The 20,588-nt window shown below is 36.2% G+C and overlaps 1 protein-coding gene across 2 annotated transcripts in view; it reads left to right on the forward strand.

Annotated features, from left to right (window-relative positions):
• The window catches only part of Pax (Paxillin), a 266,633-nt gene that overhangs the window by 8,680 nt on the left and 237,365 nt on the right, over window positions 1-20,588 (forward strand). Inside the window, exon 1 of one of the 2 annotated variants that reach the window (XM_069846899.1) lies at window positions 12,706-13,238. The exons of the other annotated variant lie outside the window; for it this stretch is intronic. Coding sequence (XP_069703000.1) covers window positions 13,154-13,238 — 85 coding nt within the window. The 5' untranslated portion in view covers window positions 12,706-13,153. Of the gene's footprint in view, window positions 1-12,705; window positions 13,239-20,588 lie in introns of those variants that run through there. 2 annotated transcript variants of the gene reach the window in all.

Raw genomic sequence — 20,588 nt, forward strand, 5'->3', positions numbered from 1 at the left:
ATTATTATTATTATTATTATTATTATTATTATTATTATTATTATTATTATTATTTATTATTATTATTATTATTATTATTATTATTATTATTATTATCATCTCTGTACGTTGATCTTTTTTCAGCAGATGTACGAATAATGCGGTTAGATCTTCAATTTAAACTCACAGATTTACAATGTGATGTTAAATGAAAGCTAGATGTAAGGACTTGACAAACGTTGAACTTTTCAAATCTTTACCAAAAAATAAATATCCGAAGCTTAGATCTTTTGCTTGCTCTGTTGAAGCCATGTTCGCTACAACTTACGTTTGTGAAAAATTCTTTTCAACAATGAAAATAGTAAAAACCACATTTAGATCATGACTGACAGACTAATACCTTCGTGATCAACTACGACTGGCAATAAGTGACATAATTCCTGATTTTGAAACTCTGTCGCAGAGATATTCTGAAGACAGTTAATTTTAGGTTGTAATAATGTGCCCTATGTTTTCTTATTCATTATTTTCTTCGTTACCTACACGTACTAAACATTAGTTTGTAACCTTATACTGTATAAAATTATATTTAAGTGCTTGACGTAAGGAAAATGAAAATCCGTTAATAAGTCAGACAGTTGCTTCACTTCCCCTTCGGGTGTCCGTCTCCCTTCATGGGTGCTGTGCACGTTGCAGGTTACACAGTGGCTCGGCGCACCGTCACATTTTCGCCACTGCTGATCTAAAAGAACGTCAGAGGAGAGAGAAACATGGTTGAAGCGACAAGGTGAAGCTTTTAAAATTGACTGATTGTTCCTGGTTATTCGAAAATTATTTTATATTCAAACCTTATTTTGTTTTGGTTGTGCGTAATTTAAATTATTCCCCTTCAGTTACGTACAACCCAGGTTTTACTGTAAATAAAGAAATGTCAGACCCCATCTTTCTCTGCCAATAATTGGCCAACCTTTAACATTGTGTAATTTGTCACTGGTGCACTTCGTTTTGGATCATTAATTTTCATCCGAAGCAGTATCATCAGAATCGCTGCTGTTGAAAGCATTTCTTCTTGTAAGTCTAGTGCAGGGCGGCATATGTCTGTATTATGGGTGATGGAATGTAGGCATACAGTAGCTGCCAGGTCATTGTCTCCTTAAACACATTACTCTTGATTGGCTCATGACACGCTACCAAGTAAGCCGTCAGTTTTATTCTCTGTGAATTTGTGTCCATTGTTCAGTGCACATCTGCTAGTCATAACATGCATATGCCAGACACGTGTACGCCCCTCTTCGAAATTGTTTTAATAACAGAAGAATTAACTTGTATGTTTTGTCTTGTTTTTTTAGAAAGCTTTTAATCGATATGTTTGTTTCTTTAATGGTTTAAGACACTACGTCTTTCATTGTTGTCCGAATAAATAAATATACTAGCCTCAAGATGACCCAGAAGTTGATCTGGTAATTGGTGTTGTAAAAAAAAACCAAGTCGTTATCATATTTATTATTCTACTCTATTAAATCACAGTCTTATTACTAGTAGCAGATGCAAGTCGGTAACATGTTAGTGGCCATACTTCCTTATTATTAGACTTCGTTGAATTGCCACACGCAGCATGCAATCAGGTTGCCGATGTACGGTAGTATAGAAGAGGTGAGCGACCTCCCGGTCTCGTAGTATAAACAGTTCATGTTAAGAGTTGTGACCGGTCCAAATAGACGAAGCAGCTACAGCTAATGTATACCTATATAAGCACTTGTTTTTGCATTACTGTGGTTGGAATAGTCAAAGCTTAACATTTGTTCAGTGCAGACAAGAATTCAATCAAACATACTACAATGAGAGAGTTGCTGTTCCAAACAATTGCCCCTGGAATACCCTTACCCCCGCAGCCAGTCTTGACCCGTTGGAAAACGTGTTTGGATGCTGTTAATTATTATGCAGAATATTACGGCAAAATAATGGAGGTAATTGATGCAATGGATAGCACAGACAGTTCCGCTGTTGCAGCTGTAAAATCATTGCCTTCTGAACAGCTATTGGAAGATATTCTGTTCATTGATTCTAATTTTAAAATCGTGTCCAAAAGCATCACCCTGTTAGAATCGTCTAAACTACAACTCTCAGAAGCCCTTAATATAGTGGATAAAGTATCACAAACCGTTATCCAAAATAACAATTCACTAATTTCAGAAAAAGTGAAATGTAAGTTGAGAAACATTATTGTTAAAAATTCTGCCTATTCACAACTTCGTATTATAAATTATGTACCATCAGGTCACGACAAGACTTCTGAAGTTGGTGTACTAAAAAGTAGTGACTTTCCATTCTTCAAATATGCACCTATTACATCGTGTGATGTTGAACGTACATTTTTCCAATATAAAAACTGTTTGAGTGACCATCGCAGGAGGTTCACTTTGCAGTCGCTCAAACTGTACGTAACTCTTCACTGCAATGCACATATTCAAGGATAATGTGAGTATATTACATTAAATTTTAAGAGTTAATATATCTCACTACAAAATAATTGTGTATTTACATGTTTAGACATTTCCTACTTCAATGATCATTCATTATATTTCTTGAATGCAGGATACAGGTTTTATTGTAATCGCAGTGTACTGCTCAGTGTTTACATCAGAGGCATACGCCATCCGTTGCACGTTCCCTTCTCATACAGTCTATACCGCGTGCGTAGTAAACCTTACGATTCTCGTGGCAATTCCACGAAGTCTACTTATTATAGATTTTACAGGGTTTAAGCCACAGTCCCACTTGTCGCGTTTTGCTACTCGACTTCTAAAAATGCAACAAAGTTTCTATGTAGATGTGAAAAAATGCGACACCACATTGAACTTCAGAAACGAAGATGTAATGGAGAAAATTAAGTCAGAGTTGTGTTTGAACTAATCTGAATTTAAATGAAATGCTAATAGAATGGGCAATGTTCAAAAAGGTATTGAGCAGTAGATGTTCAGGAGTGGATTTCAAAGAGTTTGTGCAATTATTCATGTAAGTTAAGTGAACAATTTATTCTAATTGATTTATATAATTCCAACGCGTATTGTAAATTGTGAGGATTTAGTTGTATGATTCTTGTAAAAACTGAAATTAGAAATCGTCTTTCAGTAAAAAAAAAAAAAAAAAAAAAAAAAAAGTTAGGACTCTGCTAACAAATCTTGAAGGGCCTACTCTAAAAGAATTTTAATGTATAGAGACCTCATAAAATAATATATTTTAATATTATGTAAATTCACTACCGTACTAATTGATTCTAAACATACCTACGTCTAATGATTTATATCTAGAGCGTGGTAAGATGGTTTGAAAGTATTAAAACCCCAAGAAACAAATTACGTAACTTTTTGTTTCTGCATACTTTATTAATTTTATCTTTCTGTACAATTATTTATAATATTGCAGAAGCTTTTCGCAGTTCGCACAAATACAATTTTTCGTTTCCTATATTTTTGCGACAATCGTTTATTTTCTAGTTTAAACGCAATTCTTTTTTACACAATAGCTAGTAAAACTGTGATATTACGTAGGCCTAAACTTTTGTCAAGTGATCTGAGTTCAACCATCACGAATTTCTAAGTGCTAGCCTTCTCTTCACAAAATTATATTTCATGTGAAATATTGTACGAAATCTCGAAAATATATCTTATTTCTTGTAACATTTCGCACAAAAAGCTAGAAGTGCAAAATTTTGCAGAAAGAAAGTTATTCGCGAAATATTGTTGAATTTTTCGAACATAAAATACATTTACAATGACTTATCTTACTACATACTACATCAAAGAAGCAACTCTTGTGCCTTAAAAAATTTGCGGCAAAATTCATTCACAAAATTCCAGGGTCCCTAGTTACAGATACTGTAACGTAACTTCCTGCCGTTGCCTGTAAGTGATGTCAGATACTGAAACTTCCGTAACGTTTTATCAATTTGACCCTCAAGCATAAACGTCTCACATTAAAAAATCACGAAGAAAATCGTCTGATTTGATTTTGACTAGAGTACATAGTGATTTTTTTATTTCAAATAAAGCTCCATACATTTTTTACTAATGTTGTAATTCATATTCATCATTTCTGAGTAAATTGACTCCTAATTTTTAGAAACTGAACATGAACGAAATTCGTTTACAATAAATCGCTCTACACAGACAGGCAGAGAGACAGACGGCATGAGCAAAACCATTTACTCTGTTTCAGAGATACTGAAAATGTGTATTTTCATGAAAATCTCACAACGGATTGAATTTTGCAGCGACAAATTCCTTTCACTTTTTACTCCATACACTTGAGGAAGTAAAGTATAATAATTATAGAGCTCTTTCGTTCAGTTTGCTGTATTAGTAATACTACTGTTAAAAATATAAGATAATCTGATTTACCGGTAAATAATATTAATTATTGCAAGGGGAAACAAACCGAGTCAACCAATTTATTCTCTTACTAAATAAACTCGTGTTAAGGTCATGGTTAGGTCATTTTAAACATCACGCATTTCTTTATCACAACACTCGGTTACGTGTCAAATCAGTTCTCTGCTATAACATGTCTGTATTTACGTTTTTGCTAATATGAGCCATTTCTTACAACACAGAACCTGAACAGTAACTCTTAACTTTATATAGACCATTTTAAGACACAAAACTTCAAGTAAACCGAGCTAAAAAAATTAAAGTATCATACAACTGAAAATTGAATCATATGTTAGTACAAACCCCGAGAAACAGTTACTAAATGCTACAGGATGTAATCACAGTCTAGTATATACAGTTACGAAGCTCAATACGTAGTAAATATGCATCCATAAATAGTTGCTAACCACTAGGATCGCTACTATCACCTCATCACAGACAATGCGAAATAGTACCTGCACCAGTACCCTCATAAACTGAAGCTTCGTGACTGTATATACTAGACTGATATAATTTCCGTTACATTGGAAGGCGTTTGATTCAGAAAAGGATTGGAGATTGTAGTAAAGATTCTAAATACCTTTTTATCTGATGTAGATGCTAATGTGTTTTTCTCAGGAATGTAGTGCTGATACATGCTCAGGAAATTGTCCAGGGCCGAAAAATGGCCGACAAATTTGCCTGGTGCACTATGTCAGGGAAGGGTTCTTTTAAGTGTTGTAAATCTGTTCTACTCTTAGTTGACTGAGAAATACTGTAAATGTCCGATTTGGATGAATTTCGTACCTGTTGTCTTCTGTCACCAAATGCCATCATCATCATCATCATCATCATCATCATCATCATCATCATCATCATCATCATCATCATCATCATCATCATCATCATCATCATCATCATCATCATCATCATCATCATCATCATCATCAATTCTCTCAGTTTTTCTGTTAAGAACATCTCTTTTAAGTCGATTTCATCAATAAAACTGCTTTTATAACAATGAATAACGAAATGTATCAATAGTTAAATTGTTACCATAGTAACCATAACCATAGTGCTTCTGTATGAATGAATATTACAAAGCGATACGGAAAAAAATATGCCCTTTCAGATATTAAAAAATATAGAATGTCATTTAAAAATGTTCTCGATTAAGTCATAACTCGCACAAAAATACGCAAAAATACTTTTATTTCCAATAAAAATATTCCTTTCTAAATATAGGGACATCATTTTATTTTTACTAACATTTTTAATATTAACCTGTCTATACCTTTAGAGAACCGGAAACACCGCTTGCTCCCCCCTCCAAGACTGGAGTTCGATGATACTGGCGTAAAACATAAATCACTCTACTAGGTATAGGATGGAAGAAAAGTAGTTCATCCATTTACGTAAACTAGGAAATATCGCGATTTTGAGTTTGATAATTTTCATTAGGTTTTTCTTTAATCAAAGTACAGTACTGTATTAAGAATAAGTGTTTTTACTCACGAAGTGAGTTATCCATGCGAACGTATTCATTATGCAGTGTATATTATACTGTCTACAGCACATTAGCGTACAATATAGAGAAAGAAGTTAAATTGAAAAATAATCATAATATGAATATTTAAACACAATTTTGAAAATGGTGGCCGTTCATTTCGATACAGGCTTCAGTTCTTTTGTGCATATTATCGCACTATAGACTATTGCATCTAATTCCAATTGCCAGTTTCGTCCTTCGTACTAGTAACTCATGTTGAAATAATTCTGTACCTACTCTACGTACTGTGAATTCAATCTTCACTTCTGCCCGACCCGAAAATAAAAATTACTCAGACATGCTATCTACTGTCCGTCCAAGTGGTCATGCCGCAGGATTGTAGAAAGGGAGGAAATCACGTGACAGTTAATTACTTAACGAGGCCCTTTTATTTAAGTTAAATTAAACAGCTATATAATATTACGTAAACGTCCAATTCCTAAGAGAAATTAATGTTTTGAGAAAAGAGCTAAGACAGCCCAGCTTTTACAGAGGGGCGAGCAGAAGCAGGTGGGGAAATCGGGATGCGACGTAGGCAAACGGACAGTACCTGTGCGAAAATATGATTCAATATTGAAAGCTCTTTCGTCACTGGAAAACGCGAACGTATTTCTGGAACGTACTATACTCAGTAACTCAGTACTGCTTACTATCTGCGGTCTTGGTTCTGTGTGGAGTTGGAACTTCCTTAGTAGAAGGGGTGGGAGTGAAGTACATTCAAAAACTCAGGTACAATAAAAATTGAAGTAAAAATAAAATTATGTCCCTGTACAAGTTTTGAAATATTTAAGCTTTTTGTCCAAAATCTCAGCATTCAATTTAAATTGCAGTAACTCGCTGCTTTCGTAAAATCCTGTATACGTATTTCAATAAAACAAATACATATAATATATACTCGTAGATGGGGTTGGTCGCTGGGTATGGGTGGAATTTACAATGATTCCTTAAGATCGTAGTAATACGATCAAAGTAAACTGCTTGAGAAAAACAAACTTCGAAGTGTGCAATTTAGTTATTTTGTTCACTGTTTACAAATTACTTGGGTTAAATGTCCCAAATTACAATTTAAATACTGCAGTAAGTATTGAATTATTGCAATATCTCACAATTAGTTTTCTTCATTTTTCTCGTATGCATTCCTTGAACTCTTCTATAATATGCGGACGATTCTGGAAGACTTTGGACTTCAAATGGCCCCATACACTGACATCCGGAGATCTTGCTGGCCAAATGATGTTTCCAAATCTTGAAATGAATCGACCAGGAAACATGGTTCTAAGAGTAATGAAGCTTTCTCTTGCGGTATTTGCCGTTGCACCATCTTGTTGAAATAGAGGGTACATTAACCCAAGTCTGCGCAGTTCTTCTGAGAGTCGTTCTTGGAATAATTTAACGCCAGAGACTATCTCACTGCTTGAGGGAATCGGACTTTTTGCAACTGCAGTTCGCCCTCGTTCAGCGTTCTCAGACGTTTGAACGGAACGTGTAATACTCCCACGAAGTGATGATTTAACACTGCCATTAATACAAACATTGCTAACCCATTTTAAAATAGTAGGCCTATCCCATTGGAGTATCCTTCCATGTCTTGAATTTCGAGATTCAATTATGAAATTTCTTTGTGTCTGCACAGTGCTCCCGGTTTAAAAGAAGTCTCCACAGAAAATGTTTGTGTATTTCACTGAAAAATATGCCATGGTTCATCAAACTGCATAACACAGAAAATGAATTCGTAACAATATGGTATTCATCAATTGTTGCGTTAGAATTCCACAGCCTACTAAAATACATCCGTATCTACAGGGTGTCCCAAAAGTCTCTATGCATAGGGAATATCAATTAAAAACAGAAATCCACATGTGCTCAATATAACGAGCAGGCACAGGTCGGTGAATGTGTTTCAACCTGTTACGATGCAAAAGCTGCAATATGTCCGTTGTCACATGACAGGCTTCGACGATAAGGGCTTGCAGATGAAAGGTGTTGGGCGAAATCAAGAAATGTCAATTTTTTTGCGATTTTCTAGTATACAGCGCATTCTGGGACTATAAACTGCCCAATCACAGAAAAAAAAAATTAAAGTGGAAATGTTCGTGAAAGGTAACGCTGGACATTTGGTACATTGATTAAAAATCAGGAATGTTCTGGTATTAAAACTTGCTTTTCTCTGTAGGCCTAATGATGTTTCGTGATATTCCCTGTTTTCTCCCGACACCTTTCAGATGTTGAGACTTCCGGATTTTCTCCTGGTAGATCTACGACCTAGATGACCCCCGAGGTAAAAATCAAGGAGTGTGAGATCTGGGGAGCGGGTTGGACAAATTGAGCACATTATGTGACATTTTTGTTTTGATCTTACATTTCCTGTGTGGAAACTTTTGGGACACTCTGTAGTGGCCAACCCTGTATAGGTAAAGACTCTCATTCATGCCATGAGACACATGGAGGCTTGGAGGTAGAGCTCGGCCCTAGAATGAGGCGATGTGGTTGTCACTATTCTCCGACCTGCTTTTTACCCCCAGGAAAGATCTGGTGCTCGGTTTGATAGGAAGCCGGTTTCCAAAAGCTTCCTTTTTTCTCTTTCATGACAAATAAGCTATTCAAGTCTAAATAATTAATAAAAATATTATAATAACAATTCACATTACAAAAAATATAAGAAAAAATTTTAAATTATTATATTGCCACCACTGATTAATTATCTTGGTTTTTATAGGTTTTTATTTTGTTATTAATGATATCATTTATTTTATTGAATGGGATATTATTAGATTTAATTCTCAATTAAATCCAATTTCATAATAAAATTCCAAATAATAATTCAATAATAAATATAAATGTAGCAAATACTGCTCCTATTGATAGAACATAATGGAAGTGGGCTACTACATAATAAGTGTCGTGTAATACAATATCAATTGATGAATTTGCTAATACAACATCTGTTAAACCTCCAATGGTGAATAGGAATACAAACCCCAGTTTAACATAATAAAATATTGATTTGTGGTGTCAGTGATATAATTTATTTATCTTAGATTATGATATATATATATATATATATATATATACATATCAATTTATTTTATTAGATTTATTTTTTATTTATTTTTAGAGTTATCTTGGTTTTTATAGGTTTTTATTTTGTTATTAATGAACCTCGAGGATCGAATCCTGGACCCTCCAGTCCGTAGTCAGCTGCTCTACCAACTGAGCTACTCGACCTGCCAATCCTGTATAAATAAATAAAATTAGGAAGTATTATAAAATCTGCATTGCATTATTTATTTATTTGGTTTTGGTGCCAAGTGTCACAGAGTTGCATCTGTTCCGCTTCAACGGTTCTGCGAAACCGCAAGGTTTCCTTGGGCCTGGCTCGCATTCGTCATATTTCATGGTGGAAATCATTGCGGTGAGCATAAAATCAGTAATGAAATAGCATGATCGGACGGTCACGTTTTTCATGCAGCGCCTGGGGCAGCCCGTCATGAGAGGTTTGTTTACATCAGCCGTCTATTTGTGAAGGTCATGTGATTGAAACATCAACACCGATACCAGGTTTTGGGGTTTCGTGGTTTAAGTTGAGAGGCCAAAGGTCGATTTACAATATAAGCGCGTAAGAAGAGAGAGACCCAATAGTATATTACGATACAAGGTTGAGAAGTGCTTTTTACAAAATCGAGGAAAAGTTTGAAAAACGATTAGAGCTAGTTTTTAAATTCCCGAGATTTTGTAATGCACTTCACAAACGTGTATTGTGCAGTATTTTTTGCACGGTAGTATATTTTGAAAATAATATTTTAAAAAATCTTAATATATACAGTACGTTCATTACACTATGACCAACTGACTGACGGTTAGCAGTCTGTCCAACGTACAAACTTCACCATCAGCTTCAATGTGAAGGAGTAAAAATTATTCAGGTACTTGTAATATTTCATGTTCAAATGGACTTTTTTAAAGTGAAGTTTGAATTGTTTAAATAAAGTTCAGTACATTTCAAATGCAGTGAATTGTTTTGTATGTGTATTAATACTTTGCATACTTCCACTCGGTAATTAGTTTTGGAATAATATTCTGGGAAAATTCCACAGATAGTAACAGTATATTCCTGTTACAAAAAAGAGTAATTAGAATAATAGTAGGTGTCAAATCTAGGGAATCGTGTAGGACTATTTTAAAAAAATTACAAATAATGCCCATGACTTGTCAATATATTTTTTCATTAATAATCTTTCTCGTATGAAAGAGGGGGGGAAGTGGGAGGAGAAACTTTAAAGGTACGTGAAAACACATCCTTGCAAGGGGGGAGTAGGGGCTGTGAAAAACTGAATATGTGAGCTCCAAGCCTCTTGGCCACTTGTCTCACTTCGGGTTTCGCCGCCCCAGTCAAGGAGCGCTAGAAATTTCCAGTGGATAAGCCGAAAATGGATGTAACTGATTAGCTACAACATACGGGGGGGAGGAGGGGCAGAAGTACAGCGACCTGATCCGGAGGAGAGACGCGATGGTACCAACTAGGAGGAAGAGTCATAGAAGTCTAGGCACGAAACGGTAATAGCCAGTTTGGCTGTTTGAAGAATATAGGAATTAATCTTAACGGCAATAGCCAATTGGCTCTTTGTTGATTTTTCTCAGATCAGGAGACCAGCCAATTGGCTCTTTGATGACTCCATTAATCTGTACAAGGGGACGATTGAATTCTGTTAGGGCCCGAGTTCGATGTGAATAATCATTAATTTTGAGCCTCACCAATGTCTGGGGAAGTGAATGCAGGTCCGTGGCCCATTTCTTTTAGGGCTCATCCCGACATTTGTCTTAACGCCTTAGGAAAACCACGGAAAAACTGTAACTAATTCAACAGTTCATAGCATAAATACATGTCAAAAAATGACTCTCATACTCCATCGGTAAGTTTATCGTGCTATCAAAAAGGAGTGCGTTTATGGCAGTAAAATTTTTTAATAGCCTCCCAATCGATATAAAAATGAAACTCAAAACATACGATTATTTAGGGCCAAATTAAAGTAGTACCTAATTTCTCACGCCTTCTATTCTGTAGGCGAATTCATGACATTCAACAAGCATCATGAAATTGATACTAAAACTTTGTGTTGTACTAGTAGACTATATTGAAACCTCTTCTGTATATATTTCATCTAGACTGTGACTATAAATTAAGACTTTATAATAGTATTAAGTTTTTTGACTTGTTCCATATTCAAGCTGTGAAGCAGTATGAATACCATGGAATGTTAATAAATACAATTAACACGACCAGCCTCATGGGCTAGTGATCAGAACTACTGACTACAGTGTATGAGGTTCCGGATTCGATTCCCGGTTAGAACACAGGAATTTTTCCTTAAAGGGGAATGTTCCTGTGTTCGTTCTTGGACTGGAAATTAGGTTAGGCTTAGGTTTAAGACCTCTTCTGACACTTTATAATCATATCATCATCGGGGCAGCGTAACTCTGCCTTCCAGGCGTCCCAGCCTCAGAAGTGGGTTACAAATAAGCCATTGCCAGGAGAGACAAGAAATGTCAAATGACAACCTGGTGGCTTTGGATAAAAAATATTAATGAACACTGTCTTTATGCGTATGAATTTTACATGCATTGTAGGATTGTAGCATACATAGAAGACATTGATTTTCATTACAACTCCAGAGCAGTTGCTTGTAATATTTAAAGATTGAATTCAGTAAAATCAACTTTCAATCGTGGCAGCCGTTTGCTGTAACGACGAGAAAACACACTATCGTGCAAAAATGTAGTTTGGTTATTGTATAGGCGCTTCTGCTTCACAGGTCTTTACTTTGTTCCTAATCTGTTTTTGGTCTTATTACGCTTTGAATTGTATAATAGTGGGTTATTTGAGGTAATCTGCTTTCCATTCTGAGAGATTGGGGGAGTTCTAAAGATCTAAACCACCGACGTAGCTCAGGTGGCTGTGGCTGGCGCGTTTGTCTGCCGATCCGGAGCTGCATGGGTTCCATACCCGCTTGGGCTGTTGTTTACCTGATTGGGTTTTTTCCGAGATTTTCTTCAACTGTAAGGTGAACGTATTGTAATCTATGGCGAATTCTCGGACAATTTAATTGTTTGTTTGTGCCATTCTACTACTATTTATTTTTCTCTCTTTTTATCCTTTAATCTTACCTTTTCCTCTTTACTTCATCAATTCATTATTTCTTATCTTTCTCCTATTGTTTTTTTCGTACCTCTTTCTTTTCTCTGTTCTTTATTTCTCTTTCCTATCTTTATTTCTTTCATTTTTTGCTTTCATACTTTCTCTTTTATTTCATATATTCTTCTTTCCATTATTTATTTTTCATCCATGCATTAGTTTTTATCCCTTCTCGTATCTCCCTTTTCACACATTATTACTGATCAGTTATTTATGACTGAGCTCTAAGAGAAGTAAGTATATACACCCCTATTTTACTTGAACAGTTCAAGTGTCACCCATTGATGGTAACCAAGGGTGTAGATGACGTAATTACGCACTTCCACAAGGCGCATAGTCTTGACACTTTTGACAGTAATAACCGTGGTTCCAAAAACAGAGCATGTTTCCACAATCATATCCCAGTTAGCACATGTGTGTTTAATAAGAGCACCCACGTGCTTTTTTGTTGATGGGGGAGGGGAATTAAAACATGTGCAGCGATCGGCATTCCCATCCGTTGTGCGATGATGAAAGTGACTGAATTGCGGGAGGAGGTAGAAGGCGAGAGAGAAAGGGAATGCATTCATTCGTTCGGCGGGCTCTCAGGCTCCATCCAGCATCCGTCGCGATCGTACGCGCTAATTCCGTCCGTCTTGTCTCCATGGTTACTACGGACCCACGAGTTTTTTGACTGACGCAAGCGCACAGGCCGCTGACAACCCAAAATACTGCTTAAAAATAAAAACAAAAACAAATAAAAGTCATGTCAAAAGACAGCTTATTCTTTTTCTGTCAGGGTCTAGTGGTTAGAAGATTTTTAAACTCCCTCCTTTTCACACTCGGCATTTAAACGTCAGTGTGTGTAGCTGTGGGTGTCATGTGAGTGAAGTGATGTGATATTGGCGGGAAGTGATATGTGTGGACAATACTAGTGCAAGTAGTCGGGAACGGCAAGTGGCCCGCGAAGGTTAACAGCTGACTGTCAGTATCGCACTTTTTTTTTTCACCCTCGTGCGCCCAAGTGTTGATTGCTGTGCTGTCATCATGGATAGGACAATGTACGGCAAGGTACAACCGGGGACATATCATCCTTACAGATGTACGAGGAAGAACGGATCATCTCCCGGCTGTAAGTAGATTTTCGCACATCGATCCTCAGATAACACCGATTCAAGGACAGGCTGTTCCCATTTATTGATAAGCCGGCGTTTCATAGTCCGTGTTCAGAATGAATGTGTGGAATGGTGGACATATCTGTGTGAGTGATTTAGTAGTGTAGACAGGGAAATTCCAGTCTGATGTCAGTTGTCAAGATCTTGGTGTAATATACTCGTACAATAAAATGTCATCTGCTTACGTAGACATTCTCGGTCCTAGTTATTGATCAATTTCTGTACTCATATATGTGGAGAGAAAAGGAAACGTATTTGTGTTTCTATAGGCTTATATTGGTAATTAATTTTTGTTGTTGTAGAAATGTTATCATAATAATGTTGCTTAACAGGAAAATAAGATATTTGCATAAATTCCTGGAAAAATATAATGATAAAGCATGTAATTAAATTTTTCAGGAAACTACAATCTGCATAACATTTGACTTGCAAGAACAACCTGTCGCGAGAACTATACATTTCCGTTTGCTGGAATGTGTTATGTTCTGCGTACATTTAATTTTCCTGGAAAACTGCCATTGTCAGAATAATAAGCATGTATTTTATTCGCCAGATAATATCGTGATACGCGTAAGTTTTTTTTTTCTTTCGCTTAAAACGCATTACGATGCGGGGATATTTATTACCGGTGAAGGAATGTGAGTTTGCAGTTTTTCATTCATGGGACAGACAGTTGATATGCGTAAATATTAATTTGTAAGGGAAATATTATAATATGCAGAGATTTTTTTTCTAAGAAAAGTGCGCAACTATTTTTTCCGAAAGAAATGTCGTCGTAATTGTACAGTTTTAAATAAATAGATCAGAAATAGAGATTTTTTAAATAATAAGACAAAGAGAGAAACACAAAAAGAGCAAAGGAGAAATAATAAAAACCGAAAATGAAAGCGAAATAATAAATTACAGAAATAATTCAGGACAATATAAGAAAACAAAGAATGGAAAAGTGTAAATGCTGTAAAGACAAAGAAGGTGGAAGATAGGCTAATAGTGACCGAAGAACGTGAGAGTGAAGGATAGAGAGAGAGAAGAAATGGCAGAATCATATCACTTGTTGCACGCTGGGTGTTTACATAAATTTCGCACGATGCCAAAACTTTACCGGCAACCTGAAAATAGTACTTGGAGTTGAATACGGTCTTATGCAGACTGAATAATGGATGAATTAATTTACACTTGTTACCACACTTAGCACTTGAGGGAAGTCGTAAATACTATGTTCACGATTTGAAACCACAGTATAGTTTGCGTAGCAAACCAATGCAAACGACAGAATAAATAATTACTGTACATTTTATGTTTCTCAAGTTCAGTAGTTTTGAAATACAGTAGCAGCAAAATCCCGATATAACGATTCGGATGTAAAGCGATGGAAAGTATGTCCCTCGAAAAAATAGTCATTAGTCTATTAGTGATTATCAGTTCGGTGAGGATCTTTCGGCTCAGCGGTGAGAATTTTTTTTTGTCCTTCGTCTACGCTGATGTATACAATTCAGAATAGTTCTGTACAACCCTATTTGCAATTGTAAGTTATAGGCACATAATAAGTTGTTTGTTGATTTTTATAAAGGTAGAGTACAGACCCAGAAGCAAAATTTGGGCCACCTGAATTTTGTTTCTGGGTCTGTACATAGGCCCTACTCTATTTTCCACTCATCAGGAGTAAAGGTGTGAAGTTGCGTTTTTTGTTTGTATCTATTATTTTTCCAGCCATATCAAACTGAGTAAAATTGTCGAGAAATTCTTGGATGGTACTGTAGGAGGTAATTCTGTCTGTGACAGACACACCAATTATTTTATTTTGCTTGCTGTCATCCGTTTCCCTTTGTGCTACTCCAATCAACGTTTTAGCCCTTGTTATCCTCTAAGGCAGTGATTCTCAACCAGGGGGCCGTGGTCCTCTGGGAGTCCGCGCAAAATAATATACTGCGATTAATAATAATAATAATAATAATAATAATAATAATAATAATAATAATAATAATAATGTTAAAAAATTATGAAAATTTAAACATAGGACTATTTTCCTTTAAATAAAGACATTACTTTAGTGTGGTCCCCTGGCCTTAGGTTAGGTGTAAAATGTATAGCATAGTAGAGTGAAATTTGGTTTAGTTTAAGAACTTTACACGTTACGTCTATATGGATTAGGATTAGGTGATAGGATATTGTATATGAATGTAGGTCTGGAAACTCATGATGTATTTTAAATTGTTAATCATGAAAATAATTGAACAACTCTAGACTATCTTGTAGTGTAGGCTTTCACGGCCGGAGTATAGATCTAGATTCATTTTCCGGGCTGAGTTGCCGCAGTTGCAGACGAAACGTCTGGTAGAAAACCAACAAACAGACCACGGCCTCTGAGCCCGGAAAATGAATCTAGAACTCTAGAGTATATTAAATTTAGAACTTACATTATTATTATTATTATTATTATTATTATTATTATTATTATTATTATTATTATTATTATTTTATTCGCGACCCCATTAAGGGAGGATGTGGGTGAAATTTTGGCAATTTCTTCGAGAAAAAAATTGATTTTTGCAGAAAAAGTAACAGTTGACCTTTCATTTATGTCTTGGCCAATTTTATCAACTGTAACCTCACTAGAGGTTTTAATTTATCTAGAGAAATCAAAACTCGAGTGGGATTTAATTGACTATTACACGATTAGAAGAAATAAAGTACTCTAATACAATAAACTATTAATTGACTTACTACAGTTCTGTTTCACTAATGTTAGCTTCACCAAAACGTTTGAACACTTATGTCAGCTGTGGATACCGAATTATTTCATAATTTATTTCCTACAATTTATAATGCTAAAACGCCATAAAATGTATCCAACTCGTGGATAATCTTATTATGACACTCGTGAACATTCACTCATGCCTTAATCATCAAGATTATCCACTTGTTGCATAAATGACTATTTCATGGTTGTCTTCGAGAGGTAAATAAAGCTGTGGACCCCATTTCGCTGATTTTCGGCAGTTAAAAGGACCCTGTTCCAGACAAAATTTGTCGGTCGTTTCTCGTCCACATTGAACTTCGATACTGAATAATCTCTGTAGTTGAAAGCGTCTTGAATACTACTCGTGTTATTATGAGATTGTAAGTATATTTATTTCTTGCCAAATAACTATTAGTACTTAGAAATCAGATCGTTGAAAAGGAAGCAGTAGAGTTAGTATCTTCTGTATGATGATCTTAATGTTTGATATTATAGAATTCTCTGTTATGGTTATTATTTGTTAATAACGGAGAAAAATTCATTACATGGAACTGAGGGTCCTGGGTTCGATCTCCAGTGCCGGACGAATTTTTCTCCGTTATTAATAAATTAATTGCTTCTGTTTATATCCGCGTACACGAGCGTCAGCACCTGGCAATAGAAGTAATTCTGTGAATGTCTGTGATTTATTATTTGTGCAAACCATACTGTTTCATTTGTCAGTTTATTGTACGTAATACAAAAAGGCCACGAAAAGGATCGCATTTTCCCATCTTGGAGGTTATCGTGATTCTGTGTTATTCATTTCAAGTCAAAAACCATTCATCATTAACATATTTCATATACGTCTTTCGCGGATCGTTTGATTCATGGTCACTGTGAACAAACTTCACTCTACAGAGGAATGTCAAAGCGCCTCCATTGCTTGCTCTCAAAAACCCGCACATTTCCTTAAGAGCGATACGGAATTAAAATTTGGAGCGAGTCTTGTTGGAAGTCCACCTATATGAAGGCAACATATACGCACGACTGTTCACAAGTAGCATTGTATAAAAGGGCTCTTGTTTACTGCACATGTTGTAAGCGAAACTTGAACAAGAAAGATGTGTATTTCTGTGAAATTATCAGAAATCGATCTCTTTTGCAATATTACAATTCTTTACTTCCATATCGGGTGTGTACAAAGTTACATGTTTAGCCGAATTGGAATTTTCACCTATTGAAATATTTAAACACTCAAGATTTTTATTCCTAGTTCTTAAGACTGTATAATCAACATATACCTATAACACTTATACTTTGATATATTATAAATGATTATATAAGTAATTATAATAAAAAGAACCTACTATCGAGCCTTGTGGGACTCCATGAATTCTATCAAGTACCTTAACCTGCCTTCAATTATCCACACTTTCCGACTGCGTTAAGACTCTCTATATCCCGGGTTCCAAGTAGGAAATCCACATGGCCACGGTTCATCCTCCTCATGTCACTGACCGATAACAGGAGAAATACTGACGAAATAATAATAATAATAATAATAATAATAATAATAATAATAATAATAATAATAATAATAATTTATTTTAGCTGGCAGAGTTAAGGCCGTAAGGCCTTCTCTTCCACTCAACCAGCAAAAAGTGTATATACATATGCATGAACTTACAAAGAATTCAACAATTTGACTAAGTGAGAGTTACATGTATACAAGAGTTATATACGAATTAAGTAACAAAATACTATGAACTATTAATTAGACACTGAAATAAACTGTGTAGCAGAATTAAGCTAAAATACATAGAATGTTAATATATTTCAAATAATATTAGATAATAGAAAGAGATTATTATGAGACAATTTTGAAAATAAAGCACTATCAGGATGATGTCTAAAGAATGAAATAACAAGGTAGTCAGTGATAGTTTAAATCAGTAAGATTGGAGTGAAATGCTAATAAGGTTATCTTTTAAGCTGTTTTTAAAGGTGTTTATTGTCTTGCAGCCCCTAATACTTTGTGACAAGGAATTCCATTGACGCGAGGTGGATACTGTAAAAGATGATGAATAACAAGATGTTCTATGAAGAGGTATACTTAGCGTGCCACAGATAAGTGATCTGGTATTTACGTCGTGGTTAGAGTATAGATAAGAGAAACGAGACGGAAGGTAATTTGGTGTTGAGGTGTGCAGAATTCGATAGAGTAAAGACAGAGAGTGTCAAGTTCTGCGTTCTTTAAGTAGGAGCCACGAAAGACTTGCGAAGGACGGTGATATGTGATCATATCGTCGGATGTTGCACACGTATCTGACGCACATATTCTGAGCTCGCTGTAAATTGACTAACAGTTCAGAACTTAGGTCACTTAACAAAACGTCACAATAATCGAAGTGCGGCATTACTAAGGTTTGCACTAGAGTAAGTTTCAGTTGCTGGGGCAAGAAGTTTCTCAAGCGACTCAAACAGTGGAGGAACAGATTTTTTACGACAGATGAATAAGGGATTAGCGTGTTGTTAAGGGTAACAACTGAAAGATTACTGTTATTAAGGGAGTTAACTAAACGCTTATTTCCAATAATTATAGCTTGAGTCTTACTTGGGTTAAGTGCGAGTCCGAAATTGGCCGCCCAAGTGGAGATAGTCGCTAGGTCACAATTTAACTTGTCAATCGATTCATTGATCGTATTGGGTCTGGAATGTATGTAAAGTTGTAGGTCGTCGGCATAGAGGTGATATCGGCAATACTGTAAGTTCTTTGATACGTCATTGATGTAGATAGAGAAGAGTAGTGGTCCTAATACGGAGCCCTGCGGCACTCCCACCTTTGTGCATCGCAATTGGGAGAATTGATTATCAAGTGAAACACACTGTTGGCGGTCCCGTAGGTAGGAGTCCATCAAAGGAGTGGAGAAATGTTGACGAAGTGGTATTTTATGCCTACATTAGGAAAAGGAAAAACCATGAGAAAAACTCCAACTGCTACATTCTCCTCCACAAGTGTCATTATGAAAAAACCCGAGTCCTCGTCGGGACTCGAACGCTGCACTCTGATAGGGTGATAGTCTAGAACTAGACTGCAGAACAACCGGAATACATTTCACATGATATGTTCGGGATGTAACTCTGGTCTCCTTCGTTGAAGAACTGTCAACCAACAGAGCTGTAGTTCATCTATGATATATGGGAAACGGGTTGTGAGAATGCTGTTGTAAATCATAAACGTTTATGAAGTGCCTCTATGCGTTTTTGTTACGAGCAGAACGTAATTTGCCATCTAGCGAACGAATGTGCTTCAGAGAGGGTTGTAGTAATGCTTTTAGCTCCATAGGTTTTCCAAGTCCGCCGGTGTCACGATAGGAAATTCATTCGTTGAATAAGAAGGAATTCAGTACTGACATGAAATAAGACGTCTAGGAAAATGTATATTTTATATGAATGGTGGTTGTAAGAATCATGTACTAGTAGTAAATCGATGTTATGAAGTTCTAGTTGGCTTAAGACAATCTCTGCTGTGTCTACATGGTCTGGTCTAGATTAAGAGCCTGTCATGCAGGCAATCCGGGTTCGAGTCCCAGCCAGACATGGGACTTTCCATTGGAAAATCCATAGACAGTAATTAAACTTCTCTCTTTAGTAATTTTATTATAGTCTACTTTGTTATCCAGTCAGCTACACAGACTTGTTGCAAATCAGCTGCAACTGATGGAAAATCATAAAACCTGACGATAGCACTTATTTAAAGGAAGACTTTTTAAATGACACATCGTCTATGCCTATAACCTAGCTATGTTTGGAGTCTTGTCTCCAAACTCTACAATTCAGTATATGAGATTAGTTTGATGTACCGAAGCAGATATGCTATTTCCGTGCAGAAATTCTGCATTACCATATGATGAAGGATGGGTGGAGCGGAGAAAAATTCTTTCCGTCACCGGGACTCGAACCCGGGTTTTCAGCACTACGTGCTGACGCTTTATCTACTAAGCCACGCCGGATTCCAGTTTCGATGTCGGATTGAATCCTCTCAGTTTAAGTTCCATCTCTTAGTTTCCCTTTAGTGGCCAACCCTCATGCACTGTGTCACAGATGTATGACAGTGGCACAATGTCCAACACACTATGTGCAGAGGTGCACTCATAAGTGCCAGAATCCGACGGAATAATTTTTTATTGGGTTATTTTACGACGCTGTATCAACATCTAGGTTATTTAGCGTCTGAATGATATGAAGGTGATAATGCCGGTGAAATGAGTCCGGGATCCAGCACCGAAAGTTACTCAGCATTTGCTCGTATTGGGTTGAGGGAAAACCCCGGAAAAAACCTCAACCAGGTAACTTGCCCGGACAGGGATTCGAACCCGGGCCATCTGGTTTCGCAGCCAGACGCTCTGACCGTTACTCCACAGGTGTGGACCCCGACGGAATGAGCGCCGTCTTATATCATTAAGTGATTATTTACGCATGTCATATTATTGTGATGTACCGGAGTACATATGATATTTCCGTGCAGGAATTATGCGTTACCATAGGATGAAGGATGGGTGGAGCGGAGAAAAATTCTCTCCGT

This window comes from Periplaneta americana, chromosome 15 (genome assembly GCF_040183065.1).
Source record: "Periplaneta americana isolate PAMFEO1 chromosome 15, P.americana_PAMFEO1_priV1, whole genome shotgun sequence".
NCBI classification, from domain to species: Eukaryota; Metazoa; Arthropoda; class Insecta; order Blattodea; family Blattidae; genus Periplaneta; species Periplaneta americana.